At 37.2% G+C, this 22,822-nt stretch overlaps 1 protein-coding gene across 4 annotated transcripts in view; it reads right to left on the bottom strand.

Moving 5' to 3' along the window:
* CACNA2D3 (calcium voltage-gated channel auxiliary subunit alpha2delta 3) overlaps nt 1-22,822 on the bottom strand; it is a 425,193-nt gene that overhangs the window by 315,694 nt on the left and 86,677 nt on the right. For all 4 annotated transcript variants that reach the window (XR_008462276.1, XM_009910018.2, XM_054162207.1 and 1 more), the window contains exon 3: nt 14,102-14,218. Coding sequence is in view for 3 of the 4 variants with exons in the window: in XM_009910018.2 (XP_009908320.1) it covers nt 14,102-14,218 (117 nt within the window). In the remaining variant the exon portion in view is untranslated. The remainder of the gene's footprint in view (nt 1-14,101; nt 14,219-22,822) is intronic.

The raw sequence follows: 22,822 nt of genomic DNA, 5'->3' as shown, positions 1-22,822 counted from the left end.
AGTGCCACCTGCAATCAGGAAGGGAACATAAGATACCACCCATAGTCTCAGAGAGATGCAGATCTTATTGAAACAGGTGAACATTTGTTTAGTATTATAGTAAAAACAAGTCTTTTTCATCTGCTCAGACCCATCAACATTCATGGTAACAAAGATGAGTTTCAACAATCAAAGAGAAGATTGTGGGGGAAAAAAACCAAAACAAGCAACAACAATAACAAACAAAAACTGAAACCACCAATACAAACAAAAAACCCCCAAACCAACAAGCTACAACACAAGACCCAAAGACCTGAGACTATTTTAAACCAGAAGCAGCGCTCTCATTTTTTGGGGGGGTTTGTTTTGTTTCTACCTTTTTGTACTTTTTGGATGTCTTAACGTAGTTCTGAGGAACTTCTTATTCTTAGCACACAACATTCTTGAGTTTCTCCTGAGCATTGTTTTCAGTTTGCACTAAGAGGACAGGCCAGTGTCACCTGAATGATTCCTCTCTCTCTCTGGGCAAAAAAAAAGTAAAAGCTAAATATACAGGGCATAGTTTTGTCTGATATAATATCACACTGATCTGAGCTCAGAAAACACGATCAATGAGAAGACAAAAGCCAGAAGCATGCTGCATTTGGTTAAAAAAATAATTGTTTTCTTTGTTAAAGATGACACCACCTCCCAAAGAACTGTATCAAATGCTCAGCAAAGCTATGCAGTCTTTCAAAAGGACAACATATAATTTTTATATATTTTTGTCAGTAAATTATTCCAGCTTATGGCAATCAGCGGTTTATGGACTTTTTGAGTTAAAGGGTGTCCATTAGTATATTAATTAGCCACCCATGGACTCATCTTTTATGAATTTAACCAATTCCTTATTGAACTTTCATCAAAAATAAAGATCAAGAGGTTAGTGATTTAATTTCTAAATCATGAGGATGAAATTATTTAAAGGCAAAAGAAGAATAACTGTTCCCATTTGTATCAAGATTAATGTTGACATTTAATTTGAGACTGCTTAATTCACAATCAAGGCAGTATTTCCATTTTTATATGTCAAAAATATTTGCATTAAAAGAAGATCATTTTAGCCGTCTTAGACCCATGTCAAAATTACCACCACAGTGTTATTTTTGTTAATGTAAAAACTCCCTAAGTAAGCTCCCTAAATGCAACACAATTCAAATAAATGCAAAATTAATTATTCTAGAATTACAAATCTACTGGAACATTTACAAAATGCTAATTTACCGTCTCACCACAGGATATGGGAAATGAGACCTAAAACTTATTTACCTGGCAAAATTCTTTTTCCCCATGTAATGAAAGTTACAGTATAAGCCAATCTTTCTTAATCATAAATTTTATTCCAGTCTACTCCTAAGAAAGACAAAATCCCCTCATTGTGCTAGCCCCAAAGGGTACCAAAACCACCACTGACAAAAAGTGGGGTATAAACTAGCAAATAAAGGTGTTTACTGACATTCTCCCTTGGTGTATTCCCTACCTGGGCCAAGATTTAAAGTGCTTTTAAATATGTCTTATCCTTACACATAAGAATTAATGAATTGACCTCCAAATACCCAGCTTCCTTTTTTTTCTGACACATTAAAGTAGTTGTCCTTTAACCCTTTAGGGGACACAGCATATAACTCACACTATTGTATATCTAGAAAAGGTGATGAGAAGATCCTGAAATCTCCAAATGCCTTTTCTACAGCACAGCTTGCTACTCCAACCCCAGCTTGGTTTTAAAACAAAGATTTCACAGCTACAGAGCACTCATTCTCTTTGTTTTCCTTGCATATAATGTTGGTTGCATTTTTTTCATTGTACTGAAATGACCCATCAGAAACACAGGGCACAAAATTTTTCTGTAATGCAGTGTTTCTGTAGTACTTTATGCCACAATGATTGCTGTAATTTAACCCTTGTAACAAAAAGCAGATTCATCAATAAAACTTCAATTTATAGTATCAGTTTGGAACTGTTTATTTCTTCCATGAAATACTTTTTTTGTTATGATTTACTCAAAGAGTTCATCGCCTAGCAGTACTTGCACAGCACTGCCAGAAGCAATCATCCACGATGTGTTGTGCTAGCTCAAAGGACAGAGAATTGCATTTGATCCAAGAATACAGAGCTGTATCTATTTATATGGACAGTAATCTAAGTTACAAAAAATGTTATCTATAATTCTATTTGTTTGTTCCTTTCAGTGTAACTAATTTTAAAATGCATGCCAAAGTTAATGGGGCATAAATACATAGTATAGAAATCAAAATGCTACCTGAAATAAATTACTGCACTGTTGTACTTAATAGAATAGAATAAACCAGGTTGGAAGAGACCTTCGAGATCGTGTCCAACCTATCATCCAACACTACCCAATCAACTAAATCATACAACCAAGCATCCTGTCAAGCCTCGCCCTGAACACCCCCAGCGACGGCGACCCCACCACCTCCTCAGGCAGCCCATTCCAGTGGGCAATCACTCTGTGTAAAACTTCCTCCTAACCTCCAGCCTAAACCTCCCCTGATGCAGCCTGAGACTGTGCCCTCTTGTTCTGGTACTGGTTGCCTGGGAGAAGAGACCAACCTCCGCCTCACTACAACCCGCCTTCAGGTAGTTGTAGAGAGCAATAAGGTCACCCCCAAGTCTCCTCCTCTCCAGACTAAGCAACCCCAGCTCCCTCAATCTCTCCTCATAGGGCTTGTGCTCCAAGCCCCTCACCAACCTTGTTGCCCTTTTCTGGACACGCTCCAGCAAGTCAACATCCTTCCTAAACTGAGGGGCCCAGAACTGGACACAGTACTCGAGGTGTGGCCTAACCAGTGAAGTATATGGGGGCAGAATGACCTCCCTGCTCCTGCTGGCCACACTGTTCTTGATGCAGGCCAGAATGCCATTGGCCCTCTTGGCCGCCTGGGCTTACTGCAGGCTCATATTCAGCCTACCATCGACCAGTACCCCCAGGTCAATTTCTGCCTGGCCACTCTGAACCCAGCCTGTAGCACTGCATGGGGTTGCTGTGGCCAATGTGCAGAACCCAGCACTTGGATGTGTTAAATCTGTTACAGAATGTTACAGAATACAGAATTAACCAGGTTGGAAAAGACCTTCGAGATCATCAAGTCCAACCTATCACCCAACACCATCTAATCAACTAAACCATGGCACTAACTGCCTCATGTAGTCTATTTTTAAACACTTCCGGTGATGGTGACTCCACCACCTCCCCTGGGCAGCCCATTCCAATGGGCAATCACCCTGTGAAGAATTTCTTCCTATCATCCAGCCTAAACCTCCCCTGGTGCAGCTTGAGAGTGTGTCCTCTTGTTCTGTCACAGGTTGCCTGGGGGAAGAGACCAACCCCCACCTGGCAGTTGTTCTCACACAAATACAATGCAGAAGTGCTCTATAAAGCTGTGGTCCTCAGCTGTTTTTTGGTTTGTTTTTTGTTCCATAAGACTTAATTTTACAACATGAATGTTTTATGATTCTTCTATGTATATGGAAAGATTCATCTGGACATTTTTATGAAATCCTTCTTTCTTAAGCTTTTGGGTTGGGGGTTCTATACTGGATACTTCTTTGGTCTTAACAATTCTTGTGCTGCTTTGCACAGCCACACAAACATCTGTGACAGTGCAGTGGAGGGAAATGTAATGGAAATAGAGGAGTACACACCTGTGGAAGCTGGTGGTGAGACTTCTTTTGAAGAGCAAATTTGCAAGAACACAGAAGCACAGGCTAGGGCAATTCAGAAGTCTAATGCTAACAAACAAAACTTGAGCCTTTTTTCTTGGTATTCATCAAAAGAAGGATTAGCTTTGAACATCTGATGTTCTACTTCCAGCATCAAGTCTGATGTTTTATTACAGATTCATTTCACACAGCTGTTAAAATACATTTCAATGCAAGAATGTTAACTAAATGTTCCGTTGATTCACTCTCAAAACTCTCCTGTTTTTCCATGACAAAAAAGAAGCATCTCACTTTCAGTCCACATTTGTCTCTCAAAAGTGTTGCATAGCATAGGCCTGCAGTGATAATCTTAAACTCTGATTTACTCCAAAAGAAATTGTGATCCCCTGAAAGTCAGCGGTGTTACGTAATTTCTTTACTCCTATAGTCACTGGAAGCCGCCTAGAGAGCCTGTACACTTAAAGTGCACTGCTATAGTCCATTTGATTTTCCAGTCTAACAGAAATTTCCCAGGGGAAGGAGCATATGATGGGTTTCCTGTAGAAATCTATAAGTATAATCAAATAAGAAGATAAAGCTAACTATAGTTTTCAGGGAAAATGAGATGAGGCAGAATACCTTTTGAACCAGTAAGGGTTAAAAATCCAAAACATGAGAAAGTAGCGATGCTCAGCTTTGGAATACACCATCAGCTGTAACAAATGAACCAAGCTGCAAGTATTTTTAGATTAAGCAGGCATCTTCCTACCTAATTACACTGAAGTCAAATAACTCAAGAAAAGTAGAAGTATGTAGGATAAGTGGGGTATTTGCCCTCTGCGTAGGAGGTTCTCCCTCAATGGTGCTCCAGTTTAGGCTAAGGTAACACACCTTACCCAACACTACATCTTCTGGAAGCTCTATCACAAAGTCAGAGTAAAGAATTAGAGCTCTTAAAAATATTAATGAATTCTCTTTACAGCTCTTTTCATTTATATGCTTCTGAGCACTTCAAAATAAAGAATCCCACAGAGACGATAATACTTTGAGTAGGAGAGTGACTGATAAATGACCATTCATTAAATCCCTCCAAAAAAGCTATTAAGAGGCTTCTCCTCACTACTGCTCCTGCCATTCTCTTATGCACCATAGACCCCACAAAAGAGTCTGGCATCATTCACATAAAAAGAAGGCAGCAGCTTGAAAACCTACTCTTGGTGAATTCAAGTTACACCAAATCAAGCATTCTCTTTTAGAAAATAACTTTATTCATTAGCTAAGCATTTAACTGACTATCAAAGGTTTCAGAAAACAGGCTGATGCTACATGAACAGCAAACTAGCTATAGGTCATCTTCTCAAGAGAAGATTTACAGTCAGTTAGTAAAAACAAACAAAAAGTGAGCTGGCAAAACTTTTTTAAAGGATATAGTGGTATTTATAAAATTGCAGAATAATTTTTATCATTCCAAAAATAGACGTAGCGATGCATATTTACAATATGAAGTAAGGGTTACAACTGAAAATTGAACTGGTGATGACCGTGCAACTGGAGTGAACATGATAATACATTCCAGCTTGAAGCGACTATTTGAAATCCCACATTGAACTGCAAGCTGGGCAGCCCAAATGCTTTGGTCAAAATAACATCAATGTAAAATATTTTAATATATTCATGCTCTAAAACACTGATAAGAAAGGAGGATACATGAGGCTAATTTATGCTACCTCATGCTTCCAAAACTACTTTCCTGTTTTCTTTCTGCTGTGTGGAAAACTACTTTATGTTGATGGCAAAGGCTGAATGTTACGTACTTCTGCAATGAAGTCTGAGACTTATTCTGTGAAGTGGCTGGTTTGATTTTTCTCTCTGCCTATATTTTCAGATAAATGTTCTATATTTGAATGCACTATCTTTAAATGCTTTTCACTTATTTTCTCAGTGCTAAAGAAGAAACCATCATAATATTCTTTGGCAGCAAATGCTTTTAAGTTTTCCTCTCCGAGTCTTCATTTTCCTCCCTCTTTTTCTTTGGAGTATTTTTTTCTTTTTCATAACTTGAGGTTTCAAAAGAAATTCACTGAATTTCCTAAAACTGGATGGAGTTCTTTTAGCATGCAAGCATTCCAGAGCTTTAAAGACAGCCAAAATTGAAAGCATGGTTAAAGTAGTTCCTTTTTTGAGTTTTGTTTGTGTGGTGTTTTGTTTTGGTGGGTTTTGTTTGGGGTTTTTTGGTATTTATTACAAGCCCTACCAAGAAAATGAGAGCTCCAAACCTGCAAAGGTTTTGACTCTTCCCCCTTCCCCCCCACCTCTTCTTCACCCCCACTTCTTCACCTATGTGAAGAATTATTTTCTCTACTTAGCTAACCTGGATTTTAGGACATGTAAGAGTTAGATAAAGATTTAATCAATGTACTTGGTCTCCCTGTAGACCTCAGAGAGGCCTACAGACAAAACCTCTGACTTCCATTAAGCCTATCTATTCCATTACATGGGTTGTGCAGGTATGAGAGAAACCGATTCTAACTTTCCCTTAATTTGTTTTGTTCACCAGCCTGAGGACATCAGAGCACTTACATTGCAGCTATGTGAAGGGAATGAAGTTTAAGGAAAAGAGAAGCCCACCTGCACTCTAATAAAAGGAAACATTTTCCCCTTTCAGAATTCTTAGCAGTATCTGTTTACAAATAAACAAATTTAATGGGAAACCCAAAGAAACGAAAAGCAAAGCAGCAATGTGATCAGGCTGATCTGCACCAGAATAGGTTTGCTAATGCTTCATTTGTCAGAGCCTAATTTCCACACATTTAAACAAAGGCAACTTTTTATGACCAAAACCAATAAACAAGAAAAGTATTTGGTGTGCCTTTAAATAGTCATGTACTACGCTGCTGTATACCCTACTGTCAGTGGATTGTTAACCATCTTTTCAATTTCCAGTGTAGACCAATTTGGCAAAAATTAAATAAAGCTCTTAATGCTTTCAGAACACGAATTCATCACTTACAGAGATCAGTAGAGCTATGAGAAAAACTCAAATGATACCAAAAATAACCAGCAACAATTACAGTTAAAATACTAAATGTGAATATAAAAATATTGCTGAAACCCTTTAATTTGTTGGCAGTAATTAAGACAATTGTAACCATCTCTCCTTTATTCATTGTGTCTTTATTCTATCATTTAAAGCTATTTATAGTGACACTAGGTTGATTCACCATAATTTCCTTCCACCCACAACCATTTGTAATTTTTTCCTCCTGTAGTTTCATAAACTTCATGGTATTTTTCTCCCATTTCCATCTGCTGATAAAACACAACCTGTCCTACTGTGCTTAAAATAACATAAAAGAATCAGGGTCAGAAAAACACCCACTGAGCAGCACAGTTTTTAAAGAGTGCATTTTGATATTCATCTTTCTTCCTTCTAATTCTGCAGATGCAAATTAGTTCAGTGATGGAACAGAGTGGATAGTGAAAAAGTGTTTACATTTAGAAATACTGAGACAAGCAAAGTAATAAGTTTTGACATTTATGACCTTTCTATTTTCTATTATATGAATATGAAATATCAATGATTATTTGCTTCCATTTCCAGTCTAGCCTTGATCAATGTGATAGAAAATCAGAATAAAAATAGTGTAATAAAATATACAGTGGACACTGAGAACAGTGTAGATATAAAACACACAGAAAAATTCAGTTCAAATTTCACTTGGAGTATTTCCTCCCTGTTAACTGAATTTTTCTTTAAGCAGTGCTACCATCTTTCAGCTTTCACTACAATGTGTTCATTCAAGCTAGACTTCTGTAAAATTTGACTGAGGAAAAATGGGGGGAGGGTTTGGTTGTTTGTTGGGGGTTTTTTAGCCTAATTCAGTACCAGAACAAGAGGACACAGTCTCAGGCTATGCCAGGGGAGGTTTAGGTTGGATGTTAGGAAGAAGTTCTATGCAGAGAGAGTGATTGCCCATTGGAATGGGCTGCCCGGGGAGGTGGTGGAGTCACCATCACTGGAGGTGTTCAGAAGGAGACTTGATGGGGTGCTTGGTGTCATGGGTTAGTTGTTTAGGTGGGTTGGATTGGTTGAGGGGTTGGACACGACGGTCTTGAAGGTCTCTTCCAACCTGTTTTATTATTATTATATGGTCCCTGAATATTCAAAACTATATCTGCTTTGGTCACATACATGCACAAAACAGTGGTTTTAATTAACAGCTCAATGGATTTAAGAAGATAAATCCAATACGACTGAACACAATGGATAGAGAAGCACATGTATTTTTTCTTCATCAGGTTCCCATTTTCCATATAACATTGGGGGTTTTTTTATTTTTTTTTTTTTAATCTCTACACCTGATCTGTTAAAGAAATGTCTCAATTTGTTCAAGTTCCTCCTACATCACTCCAGCACCCTTTCACTGTGCTGTGTTCTCCACACCTTCCTTGTGAGTGGGTGTTTTCTGCCTTTCCTCAGTGAGGATTTTACAGACTCCCTTCCTGTAACCGCTCCCTAAACTTCATGACAGGGATTTAACCACTGGCAAAAGTGGCCATAAGTCCAAATGTAAAGGGGAAGGAAGAAAGCAATAACTTCAATAAAAGAACATAAGTTATTCACTCAGAGAACCCCCCTCCCACAACCCTCCATCCCTAATTATATAAATATACAAACCTGAGATTTATTTAGCTTATTTTCTGTGATAACACTTTTGTCTGAGATCAGTGACATCAGCTGTAAGCAGTAATCTTAATGTGAATGACTAAATTCTTGGATGAAAAGGTGCACAGCAGCAGATAAGAAAGACATCCACTTAAATGTCTGCTTTCAAACTCCAGTTCTAAATGCCACTTTTAGCCAGCCAGAAAACAAAACCTTCCTCTGTATCCATGTGTCAGATCTAATGGGGACAAACATACCATTGGGTAACCCACCAAAAATTTGTTAATCCACAAATACATCCAAGAAAACTGTAAAGTATTTGTGGAAGGTTTGTAACCAAAACTTACATTCATTGACTACAATATTTAGTATGAATTCTTTACTTTCATAAACTAATCTTATTCAAATAATTGCAAAATATTCCTATGGAAAAAGAAACTTCCTCTGTTTAGGACCTTTCACTCTCATCCTTGGACTACTTGCCACCATCTCTATGCTCATCAACATCATTTTACTTTATTTTAAATAGAGATTAATTTTTTTGATCAGGGCACCAATTTACCAGTACTTCCTTGGAAATATGTGGATGTAGTACATGGAGTTAAATACTTGACTTACATATGTGTGTTCATATATATGAAAAAAATTAGTAATAAGTTGCATATGTTATTGTTATACACAAACCTCATGTAAAAGACTGTTGGACAGCTGTTGGGTTCACCTTGACCAATGCTTTCAGGACCAGATGTAAGCAGGCAAAGACCTTTATTACATTATACAGCAAAGTTATATAGTCTATGAGAAGGCACATGTGTCACATCTCAATTGGTCATTTTCTACTGGCATACATGTAATTAAGACATACAATAAGTCAAAATAACAAAACAACATTTTAACTCATCCAACCAAATTCTGCCAAGCTTCTCTCCTTCAGTTACAAGGTGTTTACATTACTCTGAGTCAAAAACAAAACATAGCTTTCTCTAACTGGAACAAAGGCAAATCTTCATAGCCTTCCAAAGCTATCTGAAAACAACCCCCTTCCCACAACCTCAGAATGCTGTCCATACTGATATGTACACACATGTATACGCATCCATGCTCTAGAATGTGCAAACTAGATATGGATATAAAAAAGCATAAGCATTTTTTTCATTTTTTTTTTTTGGTGGTGGTGGTTTTGTTTTTTATTGTGCATAAACAACATCCTCCTCTAGAATCTGAAAACAGTTTAAAGACTGGTGTAAAAATCATTGGTGGGGGAAAAAAAAAAAAATCCATTACTCCTCACTGCAAATGTTTGTTAAATGTAAATGCTGATACTCTGCTCCTTGGAAGAGCGTTTATCTGCACGTGGAATTTCATGATAAAAGGCTTTAAAGTCCCAGGTTTCTCTAGATAAACCCCACTAGCTTACTGATGCATGAATGCACTGAAATTGAATTACTGTACAACAGCAATTACTTTTCACAGTACAGTTATAATGAGAATCAGCTTCACAATGAACACCAGGTAGATGCAGTGGGAAAAGTTAATAAAAAGAAATCCCTTATTTGCATTTTCTGCTGCAGTAAAGGTAGGTGTCTCAAAGGAAAAGAATCCTGAACACTTGATTTGCCATCTTACAACTAAATCAAACACGTTTACAGGATTTCTAGTTATTTGTAAAGAAACACTAATGAAAATAAAGATTTAAGTGCATAGCTAGTTTCAATAATAGCTTTTTGAATGCTCCCTAGTAATTTTTTTTATCTTTCATTTTGTTTTCTTTTTCACTTCCCTCAGTCTTCCTTTGATATTTTTCTAGTTACACCCTTAAAGAACAGGATGAAGTTAATAGTTTTAATTCCAGCTTTTTTTTCCACTATCAAGTTTCCTAATGGGCATTGTCATCATGCTGTATTCCTCTTCATTTCAAACAAAGAGAATCTTTAAAATATCATAAAACCTTCCAAAAAATTAAACCAGAAGTTTAATGATTAAAAAAAACCCCAAAAACAAAAACCACAGCTATTTTTTAATTAAGACCAATCAAGGACATTTCCTATGAATGAAATCACTGAAAGTCCAGGAAAAGCAAGTGAAGGAATACCACAAGTGACAGCAGGCTATGCAGGGCTCTCAAAGGGATCATTTGGGTTTGGCTGCAAAATTAAACTCGCTGCCGAACAGCACAGGAAATGCTTCCACTGATGCCACCTTACAGACAGTAAGATTTTCCCCAGCTCAAATGTCTTTGTCTTGAAGATAAATGGATAAATCTACACTTGTCACAGCTAGAAAGAGAGCTGCAGAAACATTGAATGAAAAGCACTTCTCAATGTTTTTAACTTCAATCATGTCACAGATATTTCAAAATAAAATCTGAAGTTGCCTCTCTGAAATTCGATCAAGTAGGGCAGTATGAGGAAGGAAATAGTTAACAGGAATATCCTAAACTGACGTACATCTAAGGTAAATAGTGAACAGTGGGGAGGGGAAGAGAAAAAAAAAAAACAAGTTGTTTGCTAGGGTTTCCATCAGTGAGTAGATGACAAAAGGTTATATAATTGGTTTAGCACTTTCAGTTTTCCATTTATTGTATCTATCTGACAGCACAAAAATAGGACATTCTGTGATAGGATAATTGCATGCTGAAGGGTAATTCAAACAGGGGATGGATATGATAAAAATCATGCTGAACCAACTAATCACTATGAAAAGCGATGAGAGAGAAAGATAAAAATTCAACCAGACTATAAAGGGAAGGAGGGGGAGAAGGAAGTTCAAATGTGATTAGGAGCTTCAAACAAGTTAATGTGTTTGAAAGCATAAAGAAAAAAAAAAGGCAAAAAACACAACACCAAAAAACCCCACACCACAAACCCAAACCTGAGGGCCTTTCCAATCCTATTCCTATATTTCCAAGTCACAGAATCACCAAGGTTGGAAGAGACCTCAAAGATCATCAAGTCCAACCTGTCACCACAGACCTCATGACTAAACCATGGCACCAAGTGCCACATCCAGTCCCCTCTTGAACACCTCCAGGGATGGTGACTCCACCACCTCCCCAGGCAGCACATTCCAATGGCTAACAACTCTCTCAGTGAAGAACTTTCTCCTCACCTCCAGCCTAAACTTGCCCTGGCACAGCTTGAGACTGTGTCCTCTTATTCTGGTGTTGGTTGCCTGGGAGAAGAGACCAACCCCCTCCTGGCTACAACCACCCTACAAAGAGTTGTAGACAGCAATAAGGTCTCCCCTGAGCCTCCTCTTCTCCAGGCTAAACAATCCCAACTCCCTCAGCCTCTCCTCACAGAGCTTGTGCTCGAAGCCTCACACCAGCCTCATTGCCCTTCTCTGGACACATTCTTAGCCTTTTCAGCAAATTAAACATTTTATATACTGTGCTTTTCTGAATAAGTTCCACAGATTTCTACATCTTCTAGGGCAAAAAAAAAAAAAAAGTATGTTGCTTAAAATCATTTATCTAAAAAGTATTCCAAATTAAACCATGGATTTTTCATGTACTTAAAGCAAATCCGATGAGCAGCATAGGGTAACAATTTGGAGTAACATGGGAACACGTTTTCTGAGCACTCCGATTTGAACTCTCATTATTGCCCCCCCATTATTTTTAGGGCTGATATATTTTGAAGGGATGTCTCCATTCACTACATATCCAAATATTACTGCTAATGCATCTAAAAATTATTCTAAACTCTAGGTTTCAGTGCTCTTTTGTGCAAGTTTTCATCAAAAACTTATGCTAGCAGTCTATTATTTTAGAGGCAAAGTGATGCACAGAGCAGAGATCTTAGGTCCAGAGGAGCTTTGTAACTCACATTTCACCTCTCCAGATAGGAGGAAAAAACTTAACTATGATGCATCAAAGAAAGAATTCATGCAAAACCTGCACTGTACCAAAGGATTTTTTGTACTTACCATGAAATAAAATGCTAAACACTACATAAAAGATAACATAAAAGATCATTCACTACACATCTAGCAACCAAGATGGATCATGCTATGTAATTATGCAGAAAATAACAACTGTATTGGAAGTACACTTAATGGACCATTTTCCAGAAGTAGAGTCCTTGTCCAAACCAAGCTTCTAACTCCTTTTCCAAAAACAGCAACCTCCCAAAGAAGGCTCTGGCGCCAAAACCCTTTCACACAACACTATATGCACAGTTTGACTTCACAGAATTTGAGCTTCCTTTTACTCAGAGCATGGTGGCCTATTTTTTTCCCTTCTTAGATAAAAACACCATCTGTATGAAGAGACCAAACCACTTCTAAACACTCTCAAACATTAGAAAACATTTGTTACCAAGTTTCAATTGAGAGAAAAACTGTCATTCCCTAGAGCACTCCCCCCAGATGGAAGAGAGCTCTGAGGAGGAACAAGCGTGAAGCTTGCTGGTCATTTCTCACTCTAAAGTTCTGTTCTGAGTATGGTTTTTTGACATTGTTATGATCTCAGGGTAACAGGTTTTTTTCTGCTAAACAACAAGGCAAACACCCATCCACAGCCCGTATACCCACCAACATCCCTCCCACCCCCAAGTCAATATTCTCCAGGCTTCTGGAAGCTGTTGCATGCATCTTGAAGTGCAGTTTTTCTCTGAAAACAGACTCCAAAAATAGCATTGAGAGGTTCCATGTTTATTGTCTTTCTCTGCTTCCCTGCCAAGAGCACTCAGTTTACAAGCTGAAATATGTTTTACTTCACTGCCAGCCCAGAAAATTCAGCCTCTAAAATACAGCCAAATTCCTTCCTCCTTTTTGCACCGTAACGAATAATAAAAGGCTGAAAACAAAACTGTATCTACAGTTACATAAAAGGAATCCCTGGTCCTTGGGTGTGCCACGCAGCTTCACAGTTCAAACAATATCCTTCAACTCAACGGAGCTGACAAATCTGGCTGAAAGTGTCGCTGGTAGTAAATGGCATCACCATAATGTCCCATTAATTTGTTGATACAGGTGATGTAATAGAAAGTACTGTTACAAGCAGTCACATTCTGGCAAAGAATAATGCAAAGCAAAGACTACCACAGGAAGACTTCTTGTTCTTCAGTACACGCATGTTACAATGAACTCCTACTCGACATAGTAAAACACAGAAGTCGGAACTTATTTGTTATGGAAATCTAATCTAACATGGCACCAAAGCTCCTAAAAAAAGGAGGATCAGAATGGAGATATTAAAAAATAAAAAGAAATTAAATCTACAGATGTACAGAAAGCTCCATGGAATTACTTAATGATCATTAAGTTTCATTTAGAGTGATGTAATGCTACCAATTAAAAGAATTTTGGATTGAGTCCTGTTTGATATATCTGCATTTTTTCTAGATTTGACCAAAAGGACAGGTGTTGAAAACTAAAGGACAGTTATTGAACTCAGCCAATTCCCTCAAATACTATTTCACAACAGTGAACAGTGTCATTAAATCTGCTTTGGTTTGCTGTTCTGAAATCTTAACATTTTAATGCACATGTAGTTACTGAACACAAGTAATGCCTTACAGACACATGTGGGAAAGTGGTAGTCCAAACCTAGTTGTTCTCTCCTGCGTTTATCTATTGATAGTATAAATAATTTATATCTATTCTCCTGAACACCAATGCTAAAATACTTCTGAATGCTTTAGCATTTCCGCTTCAGCGCCTTCAATCACCAGTACAGCCTGCGGAGCAGAGCTAAATTATATACTTAGTTTTACATCATAGAATGAAATAGCAAATTGATCTGCTACTTACCCGGACAGCTTCAGACTTCTTATGAAACATTTCTTCCATATTCTTTGCTAACTTTTTCACAAGCTGAAGGCCGTCAATTTCTTCTATTGCAACATCCTTCTCATATTCTTTGTATTTCTGGAAGAAAAAAAAAATAAAACAAGAAAAAAAGATTTAGGGAAAAGTTATTCATAGTGAACCAGCTAAAATGTTGACAACTAATTATGAGTTTCATATGACACTTTTGCTGATGTTCTTTATTTGATGCTTATTTGTGTGACAGAAGGCTGCTTTGTGCCAAGATGCTGTGACAGGGATAGAAAATCTGTGTTAGAACCACAACTTTAAATAACTCTAATAGAAAAGTTTATCTTGTGCACTACAGAAAAACAATAATTCCTCTACACAATGTTTCGATTACCCCTCCCTGCAACTGAACAACATCCAAAAAGAGTAGTAAAATTTCCTCATATCTGAAAAAACAACCCCAAACAGAAAACAGTGTCCCCCCACCCCCAAAAAACAACCCACACATTTAAAAACCCTGACATGCTTAAAAATCCACTGTGCTTTTGCAACCTAGAATCCTCCCCATAGCTGAACTACCTAACTACCTGTAGATGTCTATTTAACAAGCTTTATACACCACTTACATGAAGAAAACTTGTATTACCACCTTATTGAGACATTCTTAATTTTCCATGCAAAGAAAACCCTAAATGAACCACACAAACACAAGCTTTTATCCAAAAGCAAAGTGTCCTTTACACAACATGGATGAGCATTTACTTATGGTCTCTTTTCACAGTGTAAGTAACTCTCAGACTAAGCACTACAAGCATACTCAATTTTTATCCTCTGTTTTCTGCATACTATTTTTTTCCTTATCAGTTTTACAATGAAGCTTGTAAGACTATTATACATTAAGAAAGAAAACGGCACTTAGTACTAAGAACATTCCTTTTGCCCACTAGTAACAGCTTTTAGTCTAGTTGCTGTTGCTTATCTCTGTTTAAAATGTGTATGGTTGTGATGAACTGATCATTGTCCATTAACTATTCACACAATTCTACTTCGATGATACTTGCAATGAAGATGAAAAGCATGCCTGGCGTCTGCTAGGTTTACTCCTATGTACAAAAAAATGTCTTCCAAACGTCTGAAGCAGACACTTGGGGCAACACATGGCACGTGACTCCGAAGTCAGAGATTATAAGCTGGTATTTTTAAAATTTACCCATAGAATTATGACTATCACCAAGCCTTCTATAAATTCAGAGAAAAAAAGGAAAAATAAGGCCATCAAAAACAGTGGCCCAAAGTATCTAGATGAACACTAAGCTGATAGAAGAAGTGAATGTGTCAGGATGAATTAATTATCAGCCCCTCAGCTGGTGACAGAAGGAAGGGCTCTTTTGTACCTATTTCTTCAGACAACACTGATTTTCCACGTCAAAGCGACAATTGGCACTTGCTTTAAACTTTACAATTCCCTGTAAAAAACTCATATGAATATTTTGATAAGTAAATAATATTTGATACTCATTTCCAGACAATTTCATAAAAAGGCTAAAAAATACAATGTTATCAGTAAACATTCAGGACACTGATTTTTATTATTATTTTTAATATTCAATAATTTCAGTAATTTTTTTTTCTACACTGTTTCCTGTCATGAGACTCTTTTCTAGCTGATATTGTAGTAGTAGTCTAAGAAAGCTCAAGCAGATCACCTGCATTTTTCTCCCTCAGGTGCAGGAGGGAAGATTTGCCCTTTTCCCCCTTATTGGTCTGCATTCAAAAGCCACAGAGTTCCGATTTCAACTCTGCTACTCCGTTTATGCTGCTACTTCAACTCAGCACTGGGAAAAAAAATCATTTGGAATAGTGATTTGTCTAAAATAGAAATATATTAAATTATTATTTACTGGAGAAAATACCAGAACACCATAGACAACAAAGAGGTAAATGTCATTGCAACAAACGGGGGGGGGGGGGGGGGGGGGAATGTAGTAAATTAACAGTAAATTGAACACATTCTCAGTTAATTAATGATGTCAAAGTCAGTCCACGCCCCAGAGGATTTGAAGCTTTAGAGAATTTAAAACAAACTAAACAAAACGCACTGCTGTGAAAAACTATTGTATTTAGTATGTCAATAGATCAAGTACAAATTTGAATCACTTATTTCAGGCTGCACAGATCATGTTCAACATATCAAGTTCAGATAAAAGCAGTTTCCTTCAGACTTGACCTTTGAGTTCTTGTAAAGCATTCTAAAATGCATCACTTCAAGAAACTGTTTTCAGGTCATGAGATTTATTGATTTAAGCTCTACCATCAAGTGAAGAAAACCAGGCAATTAATCACTGCATTTGTCTGAAAACTGAATGGTACAGCTGAAGTTGACAAATTTTCTAGGCACAGAGAATCAGACCATACAGTGTATTCGGCCACTGCGAGAAAACACTAAAAAGCCATGCTTCTGAAAATTAATGCTAGCCTGTACATAACATAGATGGGATTTCTCAACTGATAATTTATGAATTTATAATTATGCTAGCTCAGAGTACATACATTTTTTTTTTCCTAACTTAAATGCCAAAGTTTCAACATTAAAAAAAACCCCATACAATTGAAGGAAACACATTTCAGTTCAAATTTGAAAAGACCACATATTTTGCAGGGTGCATGTCTAGTCAGTTGTTGGAAACCTTCAAGAACATTTGCAAGAAACTAGGAGTATTTACCTGATCTGCAAGACCTTGGCAATCAAGAGGTTTACATAACAAGGCGTTTACATAATATGTATTTTACATTCCGTATTTTACTGCCAGGAAAAATATTTCTATTATTTTTTTCAGCCACCATTGGAAGTTTCCAAAACAGGAGAAATTATGTGGTTGGAAAAAACACCATCTGGTTTTAGTAGCCTTGTGCTCTTGAGACTGTGTCTGAAGAGAAGAGGGGCTACCTTAATCTGCGCGTGCCTATGGGATTCCTCTTAGTACTCAACGCGCGTCAGGCTCGGAATTTAAATTCAATCTAGGAAGTGGTTGATGTTATAATAACTATCAATGCAAGAAACTGAAATCACAGGAAACAGGGAAAAAAAAAAAAAGAAATAAAATATCAAACCCAAACAAACTAAAACCAACCAGGCAAAAAAAGAAAAAAAAAACAAACACACCCAACAAACCAAGAACAACCACCCAAAACACAAAACATGACAGAAGTGTAACAAAGGATGACTCCTCCTTTCACTGCGGAGACTTTGTCTGACCTCCTGGCTCTCATCATTTCCATGCCACTAGATTTTTAAATATTACATTTGTTTTTCATTTAAATTAATTAGCTAAGCCAGCAAAGAAATAGTCCCTTTGAAATAAATTAGAAATAGTTTTTAATTTTTTTTTTTTTTTCCAATGTAATCCTGCGGAAACAGCAGCAAGGCACTATGGTTGCAATTAAACAAAGCACTGTCACTGAGTCATAGAAAAAAAAGCCCTTCTAGGGCCAGATTCTCCTCTGAACTTGCAAAATACCTTGTAGTACTTCTACTCTAAATAGCTCTTTCCAAGCAGAGCCTTAAACAGCCACTACCCTCCAGTGTAAAAAAGGTTAATTTAAATAAAGACAACCACAAGACAAAATACTTAAATAAAATAAAAAACTTGTTTTCTATATTTTACAATATTTACTCCAGCAAGAGATACTGAAAAGTTCTCAACATCTGTATCATACCCAGTAACACACTGGTACTGTTATCAACCTCTTTAGCTATCCTGTAGATAATTGACTTGCATAACGAAAATGTATGGAAAGTTAGTCACAGCTTCTTCGGATAAATGGATTTCTAATTATCCACACAGTCAAATAGGCATAACTGTGTTATAAAAAACACACCAATGAAAAAACATACTCAAAATGCTGGCTCTCTCCGCTTGCAAATATCAGCATTAGGTAAGAAATTCTCCGAAGAGACAAGAGCATTTATCATTCGAGAAAGCAAACACAAAACCCCCAATTTTTTTCCCCGGTATCTGTTTTGCCAGTTCACTTCACAAGTGCCAAGGAAAGACAGACAGCACTGAACTGTCAGAACTTTTAATGCTTTTCACAGATTTAGGTGGGGGAATTTTTTTCTTGCATGGTAAATGATCATCTAGAAATACCATGTCAGAAAGCAAGCTATATGAAACTGAGGTCTGAACCACTAAATTCAACCCAAGTATGTGACACTGAACCACCATCACACCAAAAACAAGAAAAGCACACAAACATACAACAAACCTAAATGCACCCTAAAACTCATGCAGCTTGAGTGATCTAGGCAGGAAAAGAAATAGCCTCTTCAAGCAAGACAACCTCTGAAAGATGCCATATGTCAGCTATGCTTTCAATTTTTCCCTCTTTATTTTTTCTGCAAAAAGAAACATGAACTTTGTGTTCCTATTTGGATCTGCTTCTATCATCTCTTATCAAAATCAAGATGATTGCCTTTATGCTACATGTAAAAATATTTCAAGTTACTCACAAGAGTAACAGACTCAGTCTTTCAACAAAATTGTGGGGGCTTTTACACGTGCAGAACACTACAACCATTATGATGAAAATTCTTCCCACTTCCTGGGATTTTTGGACTTCTCTCTCAAAGTAACCTTATATTTTGAATTTCTTCTAGAGTGTAGGGATCAGAAGGTTGATAATATGCTACACTTGTATGAATCACAAAAAATGTCTTGCACTAATCTATTCCTCATTGCAATCTAAAAATAAAGCTCACGTACCTTTTTAAATGCTCTTCTCATTGCATAATGATTTTTTCATGTGTATTATTAACATTACTGCACAAAATTGAAAACAAATGGCATTTATTCAAGGTGATTTAAAAACACCTACTCCTTTTTACGGGAATAAGCTCCCTCCTTTGCGGGGGTTTGGTTTTGTTTTGGTTTTTAATTATAAAACCCAAACCCTACAATTAAAGTGGAGCAAACTGACAAAGTAGTCACATTAGGCACTGCCTTACACCATTAATAGTTCTGTCAAGATTAAAGGTGCTACGCACAGCTATGCAAAGTTTTCTACTACTAGCCAAAAACAGCTCTGAGGTTTTGAATCAAAACTAAGAATATAAATTGCTTTCAATGTGGAAAAACTATCAAAGCATTTTGTGATACAATGTTATTTTAAAACACCTATGCTCATATTGATTGAACAAACAGTGAAAGTTCAAACTTTATGCGACTTGAGCTCTTCAATGTTCTATCACACCAGCACGCAGCCTTTCAGCACACGAAGGATGGTAGAGCAGTTCCTAGAAGATGATGTAAAAATATACAGCACATCCTCCAACTGCTTCATTAGAAGTGAGTGGTCGCCAATTATATATGTGTTGTTGGAACAAACCCAAATCTGAAGCCAAATAAAAAGCTGTCTCCAGAACTACATGTGAATAGGAATTGGAGCTTTCCCACTGAGCAGAAGGGTACTCAGATGGCATTACCACAGCAGAGATATCAAATACAGATGGTACACTCCTCTGATAGACTCATCTGTGAATCTCTCCTCAGCAAAAGGTTTTGTATTTTCCCATTATCACATTGACCCTATGCTGTGTGTGGTTTTTAAACTAAAAGTGCCACAGTTACGTTGTTATTATTTGGTCCTCCTTTCTCTAAAATGTCTTTAGTAGAGCAACTTTAAAGGCTGTAACAAAATAAGCAACAGTGGTGAGCAATTATTTCAGTTCATCGCTGGCATAGAATTTTTCATCCACAGAGCTCCAAAGACTCTATGGAAAGATCATCTACGATAATCTCTATTCTCTACATGAAGATATTAAGATATACATAAAGTGACATGCCCAGTGTCACACAGCAGTTCAGAACTATGAAGAGAGCAAGCTTTCTTGGTTACTCTTTCAATGCCCTGCCCAACAGACCACAAAACACTTCGTTAAGTTCAACCTGATCTGAACGGAAAGATGAGTCACAAGAGCATACTACTTCTCACCTTGACAGTAGAGAACTCCCTGATAATTGGGAGTTTGTGTTACACCACATTACACACTCCTATTAACCTTTACTGAACCTCGTTGTGTTGATGATATCCATCAGCAATGACCAGTGTGATGGCACACTCATTTTCCTCTCTGCAGACAAATTTTTATTCACTTCATCAAATGACTCTAAAGATCTCTACATTATCCTGTCACATTTGACTCTTGCCTTACTCTTGTCTGAAGATCTCCCGTTAGTTGCTTCATGAAACACACTTTGTAATGAAAACTATTAAAATCTGTTACATATTATTTTACTCTGGCTAGCAACTCAAAGCTGTACCTGATATATTACAGCCAAAGATCAGCTATACTGGGAAATTCATTATCATCAGACTTGACAAGGATAGTTGCTGCTTTCATTGCAAAACAATTTACACATAACATATCATAGTCACTGAAAGGGCACTATAGCCCCAGCATATTTAATCTTTACAAAGATACTTACTGTTGACCTATTTTCACCTGATTTTACATTCAAGTGCTGCAAAAGCAAAACAATTAAAGCATTAAGCTGAATGATTATTTTTAAAAATACCCAATTCCTGATTGAGCAATATTCTTCTGCAGTGTCTATGAACTGTATCCACACACAAAGAGTTGCCTCCTCAAACATTTGCATAGCTAGGTATGCATAGGTGAAGCAGGTAAACAGCAACAAAGGGGAGAATTGCCAACATACCAGGTTAAAACACAAGGGCTAGTGTGCAGAAATAAAAGCTACTCTACAATATATAAACAAAATTTAAAAGCAGTTGCATTGATGATGCATAAAATATAATATTATCTAATAAATAAAGATATAAGGAAATATGCTCTGAGACTTCCAAATGCTTGCTTCCTAAGACTAATTCAATATTGCAGTTTGAACTTGAAGCGGTTAATAAGCCTCCACCTAAACAACTATCACCAAAATGGATGGCCCAAACAATCTGTTTAAGAGATCAAATTTTAAGCAGAGGTCTGGAATACACTCCCTTTCCCTTTAACAAAGTTGCTTTGGGTCAGGGCTAACCAGAGTAACAAACCATGTTTAAAGAAGCTTTATCTTGCTGCTGCCTCCAGTGTCCAAAGGGATCTCGGGACTCTCGCAAAAGACTGCCAGCTCATCAACTTCCCTGATTATAAACTCAGTCATACTGAAAATGGTTGAAAAGCAAATTACTGTCCTGTAAATTCTTTTAGGCATCTGGAACATTCACAGGCCATCATGAGTGTTTTAAGAGGCAGTTAACCGAGACTATTGAAAACTTCTTTAGAAATGTATCTTACAGAAGGTATCTAGGTAATTAAACATATCTTTGCCTCTGTTTTGGAAGAGAACACAAAGCCCTCATTTAAACCATAAAAAGAACATTCTAGAAGTGCCCTGGAGACTCCTTTTCCCATAAAGACTTACTTGATACTCTGGAAAAATCACTACAGTACTTCATGTGCACTGCTTTAAACAGTGAACAATGCCATAGCTATAAATCTGCGGAATCGCAATATGACCCAGAGGGCATGTTCATCCAAGGCAAAGCCATCACTACATTTTGAGGTGAAAGCAGCTATATTAGAAGCATGTTACATCTAATCTGCTTCTCACAAAAGCCTGAGGAAATGTGAGAATGCAGTCCTTTCATCCTAGACAGTTATTCTGAGTCACTGAAGATTCAGAAATAGAGAACCTGACAAATCACTATTTTCACCAATTTCTCAGCTGGGATGAGATACTACAACATTTTCCTTTGTACATCAAATTGCATCAGTCTGCTCTGAAAGCCTTTATGGTTACTGGAAACAAGGACAAGTGAAAGAGACAGCATACTTTGAGCTGTAAGGTCACAGGATACATCCACCAACCAATTCTTCCAGTCAGACTTTCTTTATAATGTTTTTGTCTCATTACACTTCCTTTTATCACTGTGTGTCTGTCTCTCCTTGTTGTTCCATTTTGGCAGACCTACGCCTGCCTTACAGCCAGCTGTTGTTCAGGGTTTCAGCATTCCTATATAATTTTTTTAGACAATGCTTCTTTTCTGTCTCTCCATCCTCCACACTTACCCCCCAACAAGTAATAAGACTAAAAGAACAAGAAAGAAAGGTGGAGACAAAAAAAAAAAAATGCATTCTAAAGACAAAACTTTGCTTAACAAAACCTGTCTTGAGGCATAGGTATTAAAAGCACTGCCCAGATAGAATAGCTAATGGCTAGTGCTCCTCAGGAAAAAAAAATAATAGAAACCTGTCATCTCATTCTCGGGGAACAAACTCTGTTGGCAGTTTGCAATATTCTGTGTAAGTAACACTCATCTGCTTGGATAGTACTTCTAGTCCTTTACCCTGTACATTGTGCAGGACCTTCAACATTAACTATTAAATGGGCTTTGTTTCACTGTTTGCCACTATGAAGGATATGGCATTGATCCCTGCAACTACATCTCATCATTACACTTTTCTGTATCCAGCTGATAAAAGTATTGATATTGATTTAGGGGTTTAGACAAGTATCAGAACACTATGCGTAAAAGTAGTAACAAGATAAAGCATAACATCTGAATATCTGAACTCAGGTGCATAAATTTGGGGTTCCAGTTCTTCATTTAATCACTGAACATGAAAATCATTTTATTTTTAAAACTCCAAACTCCCCTCAGTCGCATCAAAACCAGTAATGGCAGGATGCTATTAGCATC

The sequence above is a fragment of the Dryobates pubescens genome, chromosome 1 (assembly GCF_014839835.1).
Source record: "Dryobates pubescens isolate bDryPub1 chromosome 1, bDryPub1.pri, whole genome shotgun sequence".
Lineage (NCBI taxonomy): Eukaryota > Metazoa > Chordata > Aves > Piciformes > Picidae > Dryobates > Dryobates pubescens.
This window is presented reverse-complemented; position numbering and strand designations above follow the sequence as displayed.